We start from the raw sequence: 19,278 nt of genomic DNA, 5'->3' as shown, positions 1-19,278 counted from the left end.
CTATTTTATTAGTATTTGTTGGAAGGCTGAGTAATTCTCAGGTCACAAGCACACAGTATGCACTCCTTGTGTACATTGTCCGTGTAAGGTGAAATCCGTTCAGACAGGGGTAGTCACCACGCCACAACACAAAAAATGTTAGTGATAAAACCAGGAGGAATTTAAGCACGACAGCAATAAAATAGGAGAAAAAACCTGAGAGTTACATCTGAGTTTCTCATCATTTGTGTTACATGTGTGATAGTCAACTATGTTGGACTTCCCTACTTGCTGAACTTCCGCTTGTATGTGCCAGCTACCTCCCCCGCTGTGTTCGGCATCCATGAATATGCTGATATAACTTACTGTACTGCACAGCGATGCAAGCTGAGCACATGTGCAGCATCAATCTAGCTCAGTGTGAATGTGGGAAAATAGATGGTCTGAGATGACATCATCCCATAGTATCTCGCAGCCCTGCCTCGTCAATGTAAACATCAGCCGCCACGGGAGTGTGAGGGTATTTCCAAACATTAGTCAGTGTTTGTTTACCTTCTTTTTTGCACCAACATGACATAAGCATAAATGTTTCCTTACAGTAATACAGAAAATATTATCTGATAATTTGTTGGATTAGTCCAGAGAGGGGTGTTATACTGTAGCATGCATGGTACAGTCCTGACATTACCTGCTAAAATAAGATCAAATGCAGAACATATGCTGGTTCAACCCTTTTAAATGTGAGCATTTCTTGGTAAAATATAGCGAAATGATGGCTTCCCCACTGGACATATTTGAGTTCTTAATAATAATTTATAATCCGCACAGTTCACCATTTTCTCACTCTTCTGCAAATAAAAGGCAGATTACCATTATTAATACAGCAGCTACACCTACAAAGACATGTAACAATACTACACAAGAGACCAGGTCACTACTATAAAGGTGCATGTAGCTGCTCAAAAGCCTGAATCAAATCACTGGAATCTCACTTGTTAACCTTAAAGGTTCGCCTCCTTCCAATTACCACATCTGGCTCCAATCAATGTGAATAAAAACTTCTCTTCTTTTAAATTTAGGAAGGGAGACATCAAAACAAATTTGTGGAACTTTGTCCCCCATCAAAGAAGTTTTAAATTTTCACCAGAGTTTTTCTGATTAGTTGGGTTGTCGGTTAAGCAAATGGGCCGTCATAAAATCCTTTGGAATAGTATGTCCTTACAAAATGTGACCAAGTCAAACAACAATCTGTCAAAGTATTGAGCGGAACTAAAAATACCCTGTAAGAGTTGAGCTGTGATATTTTTTAGTGCAAGCCATGCTGGAGGGAATATGACTAAAAGGATATTGTTGGGTTGAGTACAAAATACTACAATTTTTTTTTACTTAAGCTATAAATTTGAATGAGAAATTAAGGTAAAATTATGACTCTTTTTAATACTGAAGACAACTAATTTTGCTATGAATGAGGATGATTTTAAAGAAGTTGCCTTGACAACAGACTGGGTGCATGGCCATTTTTCCTACATTATTTTGCTAACACACAATGGAGGTGGTCAGAAATGTATGAAATGTGTGTTATGGTTTAAAGTCCTCTGGTTGTCTGCACACTGGAGTGAGGCAGCAGCTCTCAGCGTGCTGATACAGCATACCTGGTAGATGCTGGCAGCAACACTTCAAAGAGCCGTACTCCTCTTTGAAAACCATCATACTTCACCCCTGTGGTTGCTTAAAGAGCCAGTGTGCTTAACAGTTTCAGTGTGTTTGGCACAAAGCACCATCCCCACTGTAGGGGGGGAGGGACTCAGGAAACTGTGTTATAAGAAACAGCACAGAGGCTAAATCAAAGCAATTTATCCTAATATCTTATTAAAGACATTTCACTGCAAAAAGAGGTGAACTCCAAACCAAGTGCTGGGAATACCAGGCATACAAGAGCGCTTTATGTATTGCAAGCCAGTCATAAATGGGAAGATAAATGGAGCAATATGTTTTCTGGAGACTTTTAAAATAAGCTTCCAACAAAAGCTACTGTACACACTTCCTTCTCTGAATATTATGATTAACAAGGGCTGTGAAAAGCTGGCATGTGAAGATGTCATAGATTCTATTTCCAAAACAATATATGAGAAGCAGTATATGGATGTGTACCATTCATATTAAATTATTTGAAGGAAATGACTCAATTCACAGTAGGAAAATATGATCTGTCCAAGCCTGAGAAGCAGGATGATTCTATTTCCTTAGTGTCATATGTAAAAGGAAGGTGAAGATATCTGTAAAATTATAAATTCTATTAAAACTCTCTTTCTTGGTTTGTGGAAATAAAAACATTTTAAAAAGGGAAAGGGCCAGACATTCCAGGAATTCCCTGACAGCTCAACACATAAGGAAGGGCTGGACTGGAAAAACAGAGTCAAAGATCAGGGCTAAGCTGTCTGCGACGTCAGTGTCACTCACACATCAAAACAAAAATAAAAGGAGGGTGGGCATAGATGCTTAACCATAGATACTCCTCACCTGCATATGGACAGCGCAGGCATGAGTCATGTGATCACACTTAGCCTTCTGTGTTACTCACACCTCTATCTCTAGGCAGAAAAGCAATGTGAGAAGGGTGAGTACGGGGTGAGGAAAGGGGGATTTCAGTGGCTGCAGAGAGGAGAGTCTGAGCAGACTGATTCAGTGGGTGGTGCCACCCCCACCACAGCCTTAACCCCTCCATGCTGCCAGCACGCTTCACACTCAGCAGCCAATTCTACTGCTACTTAGCTCCACAAAGTACAATTAAAATGGGGGGAAAAATGCCAATTTCCAGGCACACATTGAACTAACTTGCCCGAGGGACTGTTGGCACTCCAGAAACCTTTTCCAAAGACTAACAATCTCCAATCTAAAAATTCGTCAGAGACCATTAAAAAAGCCTTTAGATTCTATTGAGTGTGACCAAATAGTTAACCACAATCTAAATGTCAGTAACAGTAAAAACTTTTCTTAAGTCAATTACACTCAAAATCCTCAGGATAGTAATTTGGCCAAAGTGAATAATATCTGACACCTTAATATTCTTCGGAGTATTTCACACGTAGCAGTCTCAAGACAGAAACTTTCTTTGTACAGTATTTCATTTTTTACTTGAACTTATTTTTGAGGTATAAGCCCCATTCTTGATGGAAAAAGCAAGAGTGCTGGTACGTATTCTTTGTCTGCGTGCATCAGCACAGCATCTCACACTCCAGGCACTCAGAGGAGAGTCACTCTGTTTACCTTGGCAATGAATCCCATTGAGACTGTAACACACTTTTCCTTCTTTGCTGCCTCAGGGGAGGGCAAATAAACAGTCCATGTGAGCACAATGGGGAAATATGACCATAAAGAGCACGGACATGCTTATGTACTGTATAAGAGAACTGTATCATTTTTTTACAAATTGAAAATAGATTAAATTGCTGAAGTGATACCATCTCTCTGTAATGACAGTGGAGTTAATGTGTGTCTGAAAAGTGAGGGGTAGAAGTCTTGTAATGGGCATAAATCAAAACTTGGTAGCAAAATCTATCTACTGACTGTACAGTTACAAAAAAATACATTTAATCTGATCATATTTATTTTAATATCTAAATATACAATATATTAAAATACGCTCTAAATAATAAAAAACAATCGAGAACTGTATACCACATTTGTCTGGACTCACCTTGTGCTGTTGGGTAGATCTGATCCAGAATGAATCGCCTTCACTGGTCCTTGTGTTGGAGCAGCAGCATGCTGGACCTTTGGGTGAAGTGTGAAGCCCTCTCTGCTTAACATCCTATTGGCCAGGTTCAGGTTGCTCAACTAGTAGAAGAGGATTACATTTTAAGAGATAAATAATCTTCATTATAAAGTAAATTCCTATACATCTGCTGTATCAAGACATAGGGTCTGACTAATTCTATGAATATTAAGTTAGTTGTGTAACATTCATTCCAGTGTCTAAAGCTCTGGCAGTCTTTGATGAATAAAGGCTTACATTTTGTTCCTCCCCACACTGACCACCTTAATCTCTTGTATATGAGAGCTGTGTGAAACATACACACAGCACATGGCACAGCTAGTCTCCGCTCACTCAGCATTAAATCCAGATGGCTCCCTCCGCTGCCTTCATCAAATCACTTATCATGACTCCAAAGCTGTTTACAACCTCATCAGCAACAGCGTAGGAAACAAACCTCTGCATTACACTCTTTTTATGATGTTCAGTCCCGAAATATAAATGGAGTGAGTTTTTTTTTACTTTATTTATAGAACTAATGTCTGACATAAAAATTGAAAAGCTGCTAAAATATTTGATTTAAGCTGTAAGGATTTCTTACCTACTCCACCTTCTCAGCATTAGACTTTATTTACATTGCCATATGTGCTACTGCCAGAAGTTGTTCAATTTCAGTTTTTTGTGTATACTACCTAGCATGAGAGCGAGTAATTACTGAAACCTTAGAGGTCAACTACTAAAACAGGCTGTTGTTCATGTTTACAGTGTTTTCTGTTAAGTTCAGAAAGTGATTTAATGACTTCTAATCGGAGCCTTTAAAAAAACTAAATGAACTCTGAGGCCTTTGAGCTCAAACACTGAACCATTTTATTCTGCTGCCGTGCCCAGATTTGCTAGTCATAGAATATACGGCTAGCACCTTTAAGATAGACAGGATAATGTACAGTCAAAAGGAAGCTATAAAAACAGCAGTCTGTGTGGTCTGGTGCCATCACAAGAAAAACAATCTCTGACAGAAAAAGCTCCTGTGAGGCAGAAAAGGATGAGGATGATGAGGAGGTGGGGAGGGGATAGGTTGAAGGGCTCCCCACGATGTATGACAAACCCTTGGGGAGTATAGGAATAAGGGGTGATGGAGCCAACGTACCTGCCGCTCCCCTGCTCAGTGCCAATTTGCCACATTCCTCTATTTATAAGCATCAATTACCACAAAAAAGTGGCTGCTTGTTAAGTATCAACCAAAATCACTCCCCCATGGAGCATCTGATAATGAGACCTCACACAGAGCTGAGGCTTGATGCGGCTCACCACTGTTTGGGCCAGCCAGCTTCAAACCCAGTTCCAGACCCACCCCCACACCTCCTCCAGCCCACAGACTGCAGGCGAGCAGAAGGCAGAAGAAGACAGAAGGTGTGCAGCGCAAGGCAGCAGACCCTCCGGCTCCAACAGGTCTGCTGAATGAATGAGCAGCTAGATGCCGCCAATCAGCATGGGGTCAGAGCCAGGTTTATGCATCAACAAAGAGAAATATCAGAGACCTCACAGTGAGAGACTACTGCAGAGGGGCCAGATTGTTCCATACATGAAGCGTTTTAGAGATCAGTTTACAATTGCTTAATAACTCATCATTTCTTGTGAGAACACGGTGAAACTTCCTGCTTCAGGCGGGAGGAGCTGTCGGCTTAGAAGGTTACAGAGGTCGATCTAAACATAAATTGGCTCACATGTTGTGTCAGCAGGTTGATGTGACTAGAGGTGGCGTAGTGGCGAGCAACCTGCTTGTCAGCCAGCTTCTGCAGAGCTGAAATGAAGGCCTGCTGGTTTGACTGAGCCTGGGCCGACAGAGAGTTCAACTCTTTAATCGTCCCCAGGGAGTTTGACTTCAACTTAGTGGAACTGCTCATCTTGACAGCTGATAAAGAAAACAATGACACACATGTCACAAGCAAAAATGAACCTAGTAAAAGGAAGATCAGGTCTTAACCAGAGGAAAACAGAAACATGTCGATCCAAGAGCCAGAATAAATAGTATATGTATAAACCCAACATGTGTGAACCAAAAATACATTTCACAACAACAGTATAGCAGTATATGTTTGCAGGTCCTTATACAGGTTTTAGATTTTATAGTGAAGAAAATAAATCAAATGTGACATGACCGAACAGACTTTAATTGGCTTGGAGGTATCTAGGGTTTACTTGGTCCCACAAAATTATACAATATATTAAGTAAAAGTATGCATGAAACAGCTGCAGAATGGTAACTGTACAGACTGCAAAATAGTAAAAACAGAACATAAAAATAAATAGAAGTCAACAACTGTTCCTTTTCACATAGGTCCAGTACTGTTATGTTTGTATAAGGAGTAAGTTGTGGGAAGTGAATTATATTGTTATGAAGTTACAATTGTTGGTAAGAAGTGTATGCATAGTCAATAGGAGTTCTAACACACTAAACATCTCTGGTATGATATGGCATTTGTCGAAAAATTCTTGCAGTACAGGAATTAAAAACTGTTAAAACAGTTCTTTTGGTATATCGTCCAGCACTAGCTGGTACTTTTCAACCATGTCACTCAGAAATAATGTTAATATGTATATACTTGTTGGGTTTTATGATTAGTTATGGGCAAAGGAAGCATTTGAGATGCAGATCAGACAAACAGGAGGATTTGACTTTATGTACAAGAAGTCTACAAAGATGAAATATGCTAACAAAGATTTTTTGGGGCATGAAGAGTAATGAGTTTACCTTGGCTTGCAGAGGTGGGTCTAGAGAGCTTCTGGCTGTAAATGTGCATGGCACCCGGAATGGAGGAGGGTGCTCCAGAGCTGGGTGTGGATGAAGTAAAGGACTGAATCCTCCTGAGCACCTGAGTGGGCTGCTCAGTAGACACTGTGTTAGGGCCAGTGGAAGCAGTTGGCCACACTGCTCTTGGGGGCTGGGTGATAATGGGGGCAGACGTATATGCAGGGGGATCAGAGAGAGCCTCAATTTGGCAGAACTGGGACTTGGCTAAGGACTGTGCATAGGACGGTGGTTGAGGGGGAGGCGGTGGAGGTGGACAGTGGAGAGGAAGGGATGTTGGAACGGGGGAGCAGTGCTGCAGATGGATATGGGTGCAGTCTAAAGTCGCAGGGAAGTTGGAGCAGTGCTGAGAGGCCTGGACCTCTGGCTGGGTTTTAGCAGATCTGCTCTTAAACGCTGCCTGTTGATCTTCAGGAACGGCACGCAAAGAGATCTGACTCTCAGCGGCCTTGATGTCTGGGTCACTGCTGACTTTGCCTGTGGAGAGCGAGGACTCTGAAGCACTGGAATCTTCTCTGGACACAGGCAGAGCTGTTCAAAGGAGGAAAGAAGCCAGAGCTCCTTTATCATCAGTTAGCCATTCCACTGCTCTGACACACATTTGTTTTCCCCCAGTGAGTGCTAATTGTTTGAAGCTGACCTTTTCTTCACCCCAGATGACTCAATGTTTTTCCCTCTACTTTTCTGGGTTTAAAAATCTAAACATATGAATTCCAGTATACTATGTGAATGTGAAAAAATAAGGAAAAAATGAAGACAAAACTCACTTTTTGAAACCTCACAGTTGCCTGGCTCTTGTGAGGCATTCGTTTTATGAACGTCTTTCTTAACACTCCTGACTTTTGTTCCTAGGAAGACAGTGGCTGATTTATTTTTCTGAGTGTAGTATGTCAGTACTTCCTCCAGATCGTTTTCACTGTAAAAAAAAAAAAAAAAGGAGAGCAGATAAATTGGTATAGCAGATTGAGATCAGTCTTCACTCAGTAGCATTTATCTGGAACAGAAAAGTGCCAAATACAGAACAATGGTAAGTGTGTTTGCCAATTTGCAAACCTTGCGGCAGTGATGTACTCTTGAAAAACACTATGGTTAACACAATGCCCCTCTTTACTGTTCTCTTGCTTTTTCACCATATGTTCGGTTTCCTGTTGAGATAGAGTAAAAAAGAAAGCAGATGCTCTGTTGAGTCTGAATAGAAACAGCATGATGTCTTGTGTGTTTGCATCATCTCGAAGAAATGTCCATTTGGGTTAAAACAGGAGTGTGGGAATGAGTACCTTGTTGTAGCAGTGGATAAACTCCCCTAACTGGTGGGACAGGATGCGTCTGCGGTCTTGGAGTGGTAGCTGCCGACTGGGCAGAACAACCTTTATGTCTTGCTGAAGATTACTGGCAGCTCTCCTCAGGAATCGAATCACCAATTCCTGTGCAGACGAAAAACATACATGTGAAATCTTTTATTATCGCCTTCCTGATCCACTGATTGATTGTGTTTTGAGTGTAAATGCTGTCTGTGTGTTCCCCTCTCAGTGTTCAATGCCACTTAAAACACCTTTGAAAATCAATGGCCTCCCTAGAGATCAGCATTAAGCACGCATGTGTTTTTTCCAAAAGTTTTAAGGTCTGTGATGATGATGATGATGATGATGATATATGCCATTCCAATGCACCAACGAGTCTTTTTACAAAGACCACGTTTTCCCTCTGGTGTGGTTTCTGCACATTTCAACTAAAGCCAAGGTACAGATGAGTAACACAATAATCATAAGGGGAAATCTGGCATATATACATGAAAAGGAAACAATTCCCCAGGGCATTCCACCCCTGTACATTTATTTGGAAAAGGAGTTTAGAAAAAAAATAGTTACTGTATTATTGTACCATTTGGTCATTGTCCTTGTCTGGCCAAGCTGGGATGGTGTTGGCTCTGCTCTCTGCCAGAAGTCTTTGCTGGACTCGCTGCAGGTAGGAAGAAAAAGCCATTCGAGCCTGGACTTTACTGGAGAGGAGAAGCAGAGAAGAGAAAAAAACAGTCAGGAAGGCAACTAGAAAAAGGTAAAACAACGGAAAAGAAAAGACAGACACACACATAAGGAATAACTTCAGCTCCTTTTCCTTCCTGGCAGTTGATAAATAAAGATTATACATTTTGTCTTCAGCTAGTTTGCCGAGAACTGACAGTAAAGAATGTTGTGTTGCTTTGAAATCTGGGATGCAGGTGTTACAACAGAAAGAACAACAGTTGTCCTCATTCCATTTGCAGACATTTCATCCAGAAAGAAAGAAAACAAAAACAGGTATGTATCACTTTCAGCCAGAAGTTGTCGAAACACAGTGTATCTTGTCTTGCACAGGTATCAAAATGATGAAGTGTCTTTTGTGGTATAGGTGAAACTGCAAAGAGGACTGTCAGAATATTGCTGTTGAAAAAGATGTTTTGGAAATACCTGTCAAACACAAGCAATGATATTCTGGACTATAATTTCCCAGCTTCTTGCACAGTCCTGGCTAGCACTGAGGAATTTTTGACAAACCCAGACTTGTTGAATGATAATTCCTTGTTAAATTATAATTTCAGGAACACTTAGAAAACAACGGGAGACTGTAGTGTGAGTTGGACATGCTGTAATTATAGTCGTGTACAATAAGTTGCATGAAAGTGTATTCGGTGGTTCTCTTTGCATAAATTGAGGGATTATCTCAGAATTTTTATTTTGAAGGGATAGTTCAAATATTTTAAAGCTGGGTTGTATGAGACAATAATCCATAGACAGAGCTTTACCGGCAGTAGATTACAGTCAACATGCCCATACAATATGCACATGAGTACTGTCATAGAAGCAAAGTGATGTACGGCTGAGGACAGGAGCAGGAGAAAAAATGTATTAAAAAGTATCATGACATGAAAATGCATCTTTTTTGCATTTATATAAATTGTGATATAAAAGAAAAGCTGTGAAAATATAATAAGAGTTGTGACAAAGTAAAGTTGCTCAGTGCCAACAGTCCTCTAGTGCCACAACACAGGATAACCTCCAGACCAAAAAAACCAGTTAGAAAAGCCTGTACTTCTGATGTATTAAGGAGGAACCAATCATATTTAAGGTCAAATTTGTTAGTCCCACCCCCACCAGGTACTAACAAGAGAGCAGTAACCATGTCAGGGGAGGTAGCTATGAAAAGTGTGTTGTTCTTGCTTCAGTGCATCGAAACTATTACCTAGCCATCAACAAGGGGGAAGTGTTGCAGACCATCTCGCGTCATTTTGGATGTTTACAGCACGACTGACCTACCTGAGATAATCATTTTGCTAATGCTAAGAGTTAGCTTGCTCTGTGCATTCGTGTATAACAACATGTTGGCCATGTGGTAGTTATGAACTAAGGACAGTTAGTTTTGTTAGGAGTAGTTTTGGAATGCAAATACATAGTCATTTAGCCAGCATTGGTGTTTTATCTACAAAATTTTGTTGCAAGGTTACTGCTAACAACTTGGTTAGTGCAGAGCTGAATGAGGAATGTGCAAACATAGCTGTATATGTATGTCATTGTATGTATTTAGGTCTGTCTCTTCTGTTGTGCCCAATAGAACCTAACTTAATATAAGCCTATGAACCTGAAACAATGAGTAGTATTCCATTTGTGAGAGATGAATAAGTTTTTGATCCAGTATAACTTGTGAAATGAACACACATGATACTTGTCAATAAAGTCACAGTTCATAGTGAAGTTCGTAAGGTAGCCTATAGTTTTGTGTGAAATTGCTCAATGGACTGCATCTCTTGTTCCATGTGATACACATCACCAACACCATAACAGCTGTTACCTTGGCCTGAATCCCACTGTCCTTCAAAAGTTACGCGAAAAAGAAGAGAAAATCACTACTAGTCTGATCATGTTGAAGCTGCAAAGACATCTTTAGCAACTCAGAACAGATTCTGGAGAGAGACTGTTATGATCATGTCACCCCCATAACTTTTGGATGTGTAGTCTTTCTATTTATGTATTTACATAGTCTGGTAGTCCAGTACTTTTACCATGAATTGTGACTTTCTTGCCATGTAAAATCATAACTCAAATTGACAGCTATCATAGGTGAAAAGATCTCTCACCATCACCATCACCTGCAATGCAATCTTTCTCTAAAATAAGGTCCAATGGGGCACGACCAGAAGGGGTGGTACTTTGGCTCTCTATGTCAAAGTCTGACCTCAGTCACCATTTGAGCTGATCTGTGTTTAGTCAGTCAGAATGTATACTGATGAAAAGTCTGTGGTGACATTTGACTGGTAATTTGTAGTAGAGACACAGAAAGGTGATTATAAAAAACATAAATCACCTACATCATTTACACTCTCTGTTTTGTAAACACCATTACAGAAGTCTTTAATATATGCATGTAAACGGTATAAATATAAGTGTTAAGTTATGGGAACTTTAGCCATTTTTCATTCCAGGTGGCCTCAGCATTATGGTACATTAGCATCACCCACTCAGTTGGGAGTGTGGACAGAGTTATTATCCCCTCAACTAAAATAATTCCTGTAATGCACCAACCAAACACTGACTCATAAAGGACACACAGGCCTTTATGTGTGTTTTTTTTTTCAGCTGGATGGTGCAACTTGACAGCCAGATATCACAAAGTATTACATTATGAACCTTTAGAAAGGCCTGCCTAAAAAAGACAATGGTTTAAGTGGATGTTACATTTACAATACTTTCACGCCTTTATCTTACGTCAAATCCTTTCTCATTCTGTCTATTGCAGCTGATCTGTAGTGTAATGCACTGTAAGCAACAGCGCTTTTGCATATGAATAAGTTGAGAAAGTGTCCACGAGAATGCCTATCTAATGACTAGGTAAAGGAGTAAAAATATTAAGCCTTATTTATTGAATTTGAATTGAATTGAATTGAATCTGTGAACATAATTTTTATTTTGAAGGTTCTTGAGGTTCTGCCTCTTTGTTGGGCGCATAATTTTATATTTGTCCATAGTAAATAGTAAAGGAAGTGAAAGAGAGGGAAAAGAAAGGTATAGAGGGAGCTGCCAACACAGTCTTCAGCCCAGAATACAGACTGACCTGAGGTCCCACCCCTGCTGAAGGATGTTAAGCAGGTTGACTCTAGGCCTGGCATTACGCGTGGCTGCCTCTGAGCTGGACACAGCCTCTCTATGGAGACGATCCAGTGGTGTGGCCACTTGACTTCTTTGCTCTGCTACCAAATCCATGTGTGCTGTTGGCTCGCACACTTGTTTCACCTCCCCTCTTTCCTCCTGTGCACACTCCTCTCCCTCCTGACCGCTGCTCTCAGTCGGGGAGGCCTTGGATTCTTTCCCTGAAGTATGCAGCACTGCAAAGAAACACAAATGTCAGTTGCATCACTAGCATTTCGGATAAAATATACACATACACTCAAAATAGGCCTTTTATTGTTACTGCAATGAAATGAACTCATTCAGAGTCATATTTGGCCAACCTCACCGTGACACAGGGGAGTTATTTATTGGAACCAACAGTGCATTAGCGTGTGATGTTGTCCCACTTAGCTACAGTCTCCTTAGTTTCAGATGAGAATTAAAGTGGTTTCCTGAACTGAGGCAGAATAAAAGCCTACCAGATTTCTTTTTTTTCCCTGCCGTAGAGCGATGAGTCAGGTGGCGCTGTCTTCTCTTACGTGCCTCCAGAGAGAGCAGCTTCCTCTCATACTGGACAACGTGACAGCCATGGACCACGTCCACCTGCAGCTGCACATTCACATTTCTGAGAGACAGAACAAGACATGTCAACACAGTGGTAATAAAAACAATAACAATTTATATGTTTATTGTTATCAGTTACAGAGCATGCTGCAGAACCCTTGTCGTAAATTTAATCTTGAACTAAAGCCAGCTCAAAAAGGGATTAATGTGGTTAAGTAGTTTTTCCAGACGGTGATGATGAACCAAAAGAAAAAGGATAAAGTCCAGATAATAACACCAGCTTTTGCAGAAACAATATCACTCCGGACAACTATGGAAAAATCAGATAGGCTTAGTTGGGGGCCAAATCTCCAGATGATATTGTGCAATAATAAAACCTGTGGTTAAAACTTGAAGGCACACACTGATTTAAATAACATAAATGCACGTTGTATTATAATAACAAAACTGCGGTTCAATAAAAAGGCACAGTTCATCTATAGCAGTCTCTCTCCTCCTGCCCCAAATTGACGCCATGATGCCACAGAGACATCGGACACATGCTGGAAAAGTTGACTATGCAACATCTTTTCAGCTGCTCCTCTCACCTATCCAATCGAAACCAAACAAACGCCACATTCGAATCCAACCATTTCCACAAACTGATGGAGAGATTTATTCCCCAATCCCGACCACAATGGAAATGCTTACCTTCCATGGAAAAGTCTGTTTGCCAACATGTAGTTCATTGATGTCTTGGACTCCAGATATCCACTGAGAGAAGAAGATAATAAGCAAATTACAATAATCATAAAGGCAGGGGCCCGAATGAGCCTCGACCTCCTTATTTTGCGGCGAATGTGTTAAAATGAGGCCTCTGTGATTTAGCTACTCTGGAAGCAGCCACTATTAAATGCACTGATAATTTCCCAGACCACTCAATAAATGCGTTTTGAAAAAAACTGCCACAAAATCCCCACTGCTAAGGCAGCCATGGACCTAATCAAGCAACAAATCCTCACATAGGAATATGAATTGTAAGCACAAAGATGGATTTCCTCATAAATAAGGGCTTTAAGTACCAGAGACCTAAAAATACCTTAAAAAGATGAAAGGTCAGTGACTCTGTAGCGTACACCTTCTGGTGCTTCTAGTGGTGAGAGTCAAAAGAAGTTTGGTGGTGTGGTTTTAGACACTGATTGCACTCATTTAGCCACTAACGATAATATTAATAATGAGCAACAATGTAGACAAAGGGGATTACTAGTGATCAGTCTGCTTTCTGGTTCAGCTTACCCATAGAGCTCCCATGTGTCTGCGGTGGGGAAGATTCTAACGAAGCCTCCCCGTCTTTCATACTCCTCCTTTATCCTCCTCAACACTTTGACCTATATAAGTGAATGAAAACACATGACTCCACGTATATTCTGCTTCTCAGCCTGCCACGTTTAGTAAAATGTACAAAATGTCACACTGTCATTGTAAAGACTTTACCTCCTCAGCAGTCAAATTTAGAGTGCTGTCTCCCTGGCCTTGTTTGGTTCCTATTTTGTCTTTCATCCCTTCTGTTTCAGAGTTACTGGCTGATGGAGGCCTCTGTCGCTACACAGGAGAAAAGCACAGACCAAACAGTATTATCCCAAACTGATTCATGTCCATGTACTGCCATTTCCCTTTCCAACACAAATGCATACCAGTGTCTAGTGTTTTTTCATGTAGTTAAATATTCCATGTTTCAAAATTGTTAAGAATTCTTACATTCTTGAGGACAAAGTCATCTCATACTCTACAATATAAACTTAAATGGCTTCAATTTTAAAAAATAAAATGTAAATGATATCTTAAGCAACCAAAAAAAAACAACATGTCCTCTTTTATTCTGTGTTTTTGCTATGGATTGGTTTTCTGGCTCCCTCCCCACTCCGTGCACTACCAGGCTGTGATTGACAACTCTGGCATGCAGGTTGGAACTTGGACCAGACAGCGGGGCACAATCCCACCGGATCACGTACAAAATTTGTCATCTAAATCACTGGGGGATTACGTTTAATTTGTCTCACACGGCTGGGGGGATACAAAGGCAGCCAAAAAGTGACATGGCCTAATCCCACTAAAAAAGTCTCATCTGTTGTCCATAATCAGAGTAAAAAGAGAGGACAGGTTTCCTGTAGGCCTCAGGGGTTCAGCCTAGGGTTTATATTGGGCATGTTTTAGGTAGTTCTGAGAAACTGAGACTCTGGCAGACAGAGTTTTCGAGTCAAGTGGTGCATTGCAGCATTTCAAGCACTTGCTTACAAAGGCCACTTTCCTAATGTAATGAGTTTTCTACTAAACAGTGCATTACGAATCGATATCAGCCATCTGTCTGTCACTGTGAAAAATAGTAAAGCCACATAATCAGATAAGCAAAAAGCAAAAGGCAATTTCTTACCGGTAATGAAACAGGCATCAGGGAAGTGCAAAAGGACAAGGCAAAGATAGATTATTATGGATGAGTCTGAAGGAAACTTACCACTATGCCGTGTGCGGGAGCTTTCTGTGCAGAGAAAGGTTTCTAAGAAGCAATGAGTAACACAATGAGCTATGAGTGAACATCAGTATTACTCTGACACATTCTGCATTTGTGAAGCATACACACTACACCTACATGTCTATGTAACAATGAAACATTGTTACTGTATGTGTTAACAGGCCCTTTATACAATATAAGGTGGAGTAGAAATCTGTCTGATTTAGTAATCTCCCTTCAGCAGATCCAGCACCAAATCTGGGTGCAGTAGTCAAGCAGACGGAGCCAAGTGCATTAGCTGTTGTATCATTAGACAATGAGGCCTAGTAACACCATTAGTCACTTGATTGGAAATGATAAAACAATAAGCTAAACAGTGTTGCACTTATTAACTGATGTCATTCAAACACTGTAATTACATTAACAGTTGTTTTGCATTATAGTGATTTTTCCATGAGGAGCTCGATGGTAGTGGCAAGAATGTACTGTAAGCAACAGAGAGATCAAGACAAGAGTGGGAATATTTCACAAGGCAGAGTAAATGAGTGCAATGCTTGGCTTTGGTGTGTGCTGTGCATGTGAGAGACCAGTACCTGTGTTTTTTGGGCCAGATGCTTCAGGCTGGGGTCCAGGGTGACTCGGTCAGTCCGTGACTTCCTCGCTAGGGGGTCTTGGCACACAAAGCCTAAGCCATAAAACAGGAAGACGTAAACTGGTATCTGCATGACATCAGGTTAAAAATATATTACTAATTCCCATGACCTTTATGTATTAAGTCAGAACTGAAATGATTGTGCAAGAAACTGTAGAAAAGTGAAACAATGCACTGAAATACATCAATAATATAAAAAAAAAAAATATGATGAGATATGATGTTTGAAAGGCATTATTTTAACTAGGTTCTGGCGCATCTCAGTGGTAGATGTTAAGAGTGAATAGTTGTGATTCACACGCACACATTCCATCAACATGTTCCCACCCTGTCAATAAAACTCCAATCAATGCTCCTCTGGTTATTATTTCAACACTCCCCCTCAGTTAACCAGCGATGATAGTGAAATGCAAAAGAAATGTTTATGTTGTATCTTAGAGTTACTCTCTGGTTGAATTAGGTCTATTGACAGCTTGGAGCTCAAGGCTATTTGCTCTACTCCATCCAAGCCGTCAGGTAAGAATCAGGCTGCTGCCACGCTCTTGCCTAAACACAGCAATTATTACAAACATGGGTGACACAGAGCCGACAGCTACACACAGGCGGAAAATGAATGCTAATGGAATGCTGTCATTATTTACAGGTCTGGGATGAAACCCAAATGTTATCAGCCAACAGCGACTTTGTTTGGTACATAATAGATGTGCTATGTTTTACATGCCACTGCTCATTTTCCCCAGACCCACAGTAATGTCTCAGTCCAAAGATAACTGGCAATTTATGATTCTACTCTGTCATTTAATGAGCCGGGAGGGTTTCAAGCCACAGCATGGCCAAGGCTAAAAAGCATATGCACATGTGCAGACACACATACACACTTGCACACACAATAGCCATTCATTTAATATCATTAGGCAGAAACCACAGTTAGATTTAATACTTGAGTGCCAGTTTCAATGGAATCTAATCACTAGGCTCCGTGTATGCTTTTAATGATAAGAAGGATAAAGTAGGATTAAGTGAAGTTAAATAATCAAGAGATAAAAACATTTGATTAATAATTGCATATTTACTCTAACTCTTTAACTATAGTCAAACATGTAGATGGAAAAACACTGTCTTAGTCTTAGTCTGTATGTGCGTGCCTGCAGTGTGTAGCGTATGAAACTTGTGTTGAACTTACATATGAGCAAATATTCTTAGGCATTTCTCCTTGATTCAACAATTAAGAAGGGAGGAGATGTAAAGGAGACACATCATTCCCTGCTTCAAACACTGTTGTGTAAACAGTGTTTATCCCTGCCTTGGGCTAGGTATTTTTTTATGTCTTCAAGCTAAAGATTGCTTTATTTTGACATGTAGGCTCCAGTTTCTCAAGAAAGCTTAATGACTATAAAACAATTCTGTCCACAAGTTATTTCATTTTAATTAATGAAGGCTGTGGTTTATTCTCTCAACACTGGAGCACCCATTATGAGGGCATATATCTATTTTCAGCAGTTTGCGCAAACTCAACTAGTGGAATGTCGGGAAAACATTAAGCATTAAACAAAAGACAACTGTCTCCACCAGTTTGAAATCTGCCGGTTATAAAAGGACATCAACAGTAGCATCTGTACTTTTGAAGTGTGACAAGAATGGAAAAAATATGGTGAAACACAGATGTTAGAAACAGCAGAGTCGAAGTCAAAAAGCTGTCATTATTTTTGCAAAATTTGTGATTTGAATTAAAAGATATTATTCAACGTTCAGCGTGTCTGCATGTACTCACCCACAAGTGAAAACATGTCTGCAATCATACTGGCCTTTATCTTCAGATCCAAGGGTGTATCACTGGAAATAAGAATGTGATTAAAAAAAGACACAAAGACAAAAAAAAAATTACCTGATATACAGATGTACTGGGCAAAGATATGTTAATGGTTGTAAAAATAAAATGTATGTTGTCTGACTTTGACTGAAGTGAGTGAAGTAAATTCTTGGATTTACATTTACATTTGTGCTACAATTATTTCATTTACTTGTTTGTTTCTATCCTAACAAGAGTGTGATAGCTGCAGATTACCCAAAATAAAACATTTAACTTCACACTGAGAAACTCATACTGACAAATTTATATCAAAACTTATGACTCACTCACCATGCCAGAGAGGGAGAAAGGTTCACCTCTAACAACCAGGGTTTGAGGTGGGTGTCAATGAGGACATCAAAACCATAGAGTTCTGTGGAGATAAATATAAGAAGAAAATAAAGATGTGAAGAATAATGTAGTAAAGGTATCAAAGTCACAAGCATTCAAACCACATTATGCAGCTTGGCTTATGTCTTTCTGCTACTGATTACATGCATACTATAGACCCAATCACTCAAGAGAGAAACATTCACCAAAGCCTGCTACTGAGAGATTGGCTCCATTACATTAACTAACTACATACACATTTCATCTGTCATGAAGTTGCTTGTGTAAGAGCGTAGATCAAAATCAAACTGTGGCTGTGAATATTTTCATACACACAGTCAATTTTCTCATGACTGGAAGGTTATGCAGTCTGCATATTGTCACTTTGTATTAACAAGAAGGACAGTAATGACTACCAGAAAAAAAGGTTCACTCCTGTCGTAAAGTTAGCATCTTGTTTAACATGGATAATAAACTATGAACTGCAGAGCTGAAAGTGTAACGATGTGCCCAAGTGACAGAAACATGGGAAAAGCTTTAGGTTATAAATTATATATATTCATTCAAATAATGGCTTAGCACTGAGTGGCAAAATGAAAGCCCTTTTCACATAGTGGTCAGGAAATACTCAATATAAATCAATCAGTCAATTCTATCCCAATTCGCCTCTTGTTTCACTGATTTACAGTCTTGGCCTATTATACCAAATAAAGCCCTCACACTCTGGGGAGTGTCACCCAAAGCCTACGACCCGCCGGCCCCAGCAACAGCTTGCAGGGAAACCACACTATTTTACAGGGATAGGGCAAAGCCCAGCCATAGAGCCAGAGGAAAAATCCTTCTAATGGGACTTCAAAAGAACAGACTGTGTTGAGAATAGGCTAGGGGTTGGAGGTTTCAAAGCTGCCATAACCAGCACTGTTTGTTCTAGCATCTCAGGTCAATGCCAGTGTTAAACACACAAAAGCCAGTGGGACAGCAAGCAGTGGCTTGATGCTGTACTTTGTTGAATAATGGGGAAAGTCTCTGAGGTGATTTTGATTTATTAGCCTGTATTTTATTGTAGTGTATAGGGTAAAAACACATTAAGTTATCGGTTGTCAGTGAAGACACACTCAGGAATATAAAATAGATTTGGCCACACATGATTTTGAACAAACCCTCTTTAAAGAAGTGTAATTATATCCAAGTACATGGTCTTAAAGATCTCAAATTTGGTTATCATTATCAGTTCCTCTAAACACTGTATTTTTCCATTATTTCATTTTGTTATTATTGACAGTGGAGCTGATGGGTACATTTGCCAGGTACATTTTCATTTCCAGTACAGATATTGATAATCTGACTTCAATACTAATTCCTAAACTTTATCAATTTCCAAATCAGAAATTAAAATATGCATTAAGGTGCATATGTTTAGTTTTATTTTTCATCTTATCTGCAGCATTTTTCATACTCAAAACAGTTTCAGAAGAGCATAAAAAATACAGCTATTTGTGGTGTAATTTGTCTGTCCAACTTTAGTTTTATGTTTCATCACTCTGACATTTTACCATTTGAAGCTCTTTTAAACCTTTGTACCTCAGCTTGAAGTTGTCATAAAAATGTATCAAGCCCATGTGTTCCTGTTGCACGGACTGACACTCATGAGATTTACTCCTTTGTTATTGAAACCTGGTATCAAGACCTTACATCTCAGCACAAAGACCTGC

The 19,278-nt window shown here is 39.9% G+C and overlaps 1 protein-coding gene across 3 annotated transcripts in view; it reads right to left on the bottom strand.

Moving 5' to 3' along the window:
* The window catches only part of ttll5 (tubulin tyrosine ligase-like family, member 5), a 47,888-nt gene that overhangs the window by 15,396 nt on the left and 13,214 nt on the right, over positions 1–19,278 (bottom strand). For 2 of the 3 annotated variants that reach the window (XM_030126364.1, XM_030126365.1), the window contains exons 13-28: positions 17,528–17,609; positions 17,159–17,220; positions 15,329–15,420; positions 14,739–14,780; positions 13,721–13,828; positions 13,523–13,614; positions 12,938–13,000; positions 12,163–12,308; positions 11,628–11,898; positions 8,424–8,541; positions 7,820–7,966; positions 7,596–7,687; positions 7,310–7,458; positions 6,486–7,073; positions 5,458–5,645; positions 3,677–3,816 (exon numbers count right to left, since the gene is read on the bottom strand). In XM_030126364.1, the coding sequence (XP_029982224.1) occupies positions 3,677–3,816; positions 5,458–5,645; positions 6,486–7,073; positions 7,310–7,458; positions 7,596–7,687; positions 7,820–7,966; positions 8,424–8,541; positions 11,628–11,898; positions 12,163–12,308; positions 12,938–13,000; positions 13,523–13,614; positions 13,721–13,828; positions 14,739–14,780; positions 15,329–15,420; positions 17,159–17,220; positions 17,528–17,609 (2,380 nt within the window). The remainder of the gene's footprint in view (positions 1–3,676; positions 3,817–5,457; positions 5,646–6,485; positions 7,074–7,309; positions 7,459–7,595; positions 7,688–7,819; positions 7,967–8,423; positions 8,542–11,627; positions 11,899–12,162; positions 12,309–12,937; positions 13,001–13,522; positions 13,615–13,720; positions 13,829–14,738; positions 14,781–15,328; positions 15,421–17,158; positions 17,221–17,527; positions 17,610–19,278) is intronic. The other variant, XM_030126366.1, reaches the window with a different exon arrangement.

This window comes from Sphaeramia orbicularis, chromosome 22 (assembly GCF_902148855.1).
Source record: "Sphaeramia orbicularis chromosome 22, fSphaOr1.1, whole genome shotgun sequence".
Lineage (NCBI taxonomy): Eukaryota > Metazoa > Chordata > Actinopteri > Kurtiformes > Apogonidae > Sphaeramia > Sphaeramia orbicularis.
This window is presented reverse-complemented; position numbering and strand designations above follow the sequence as displayed.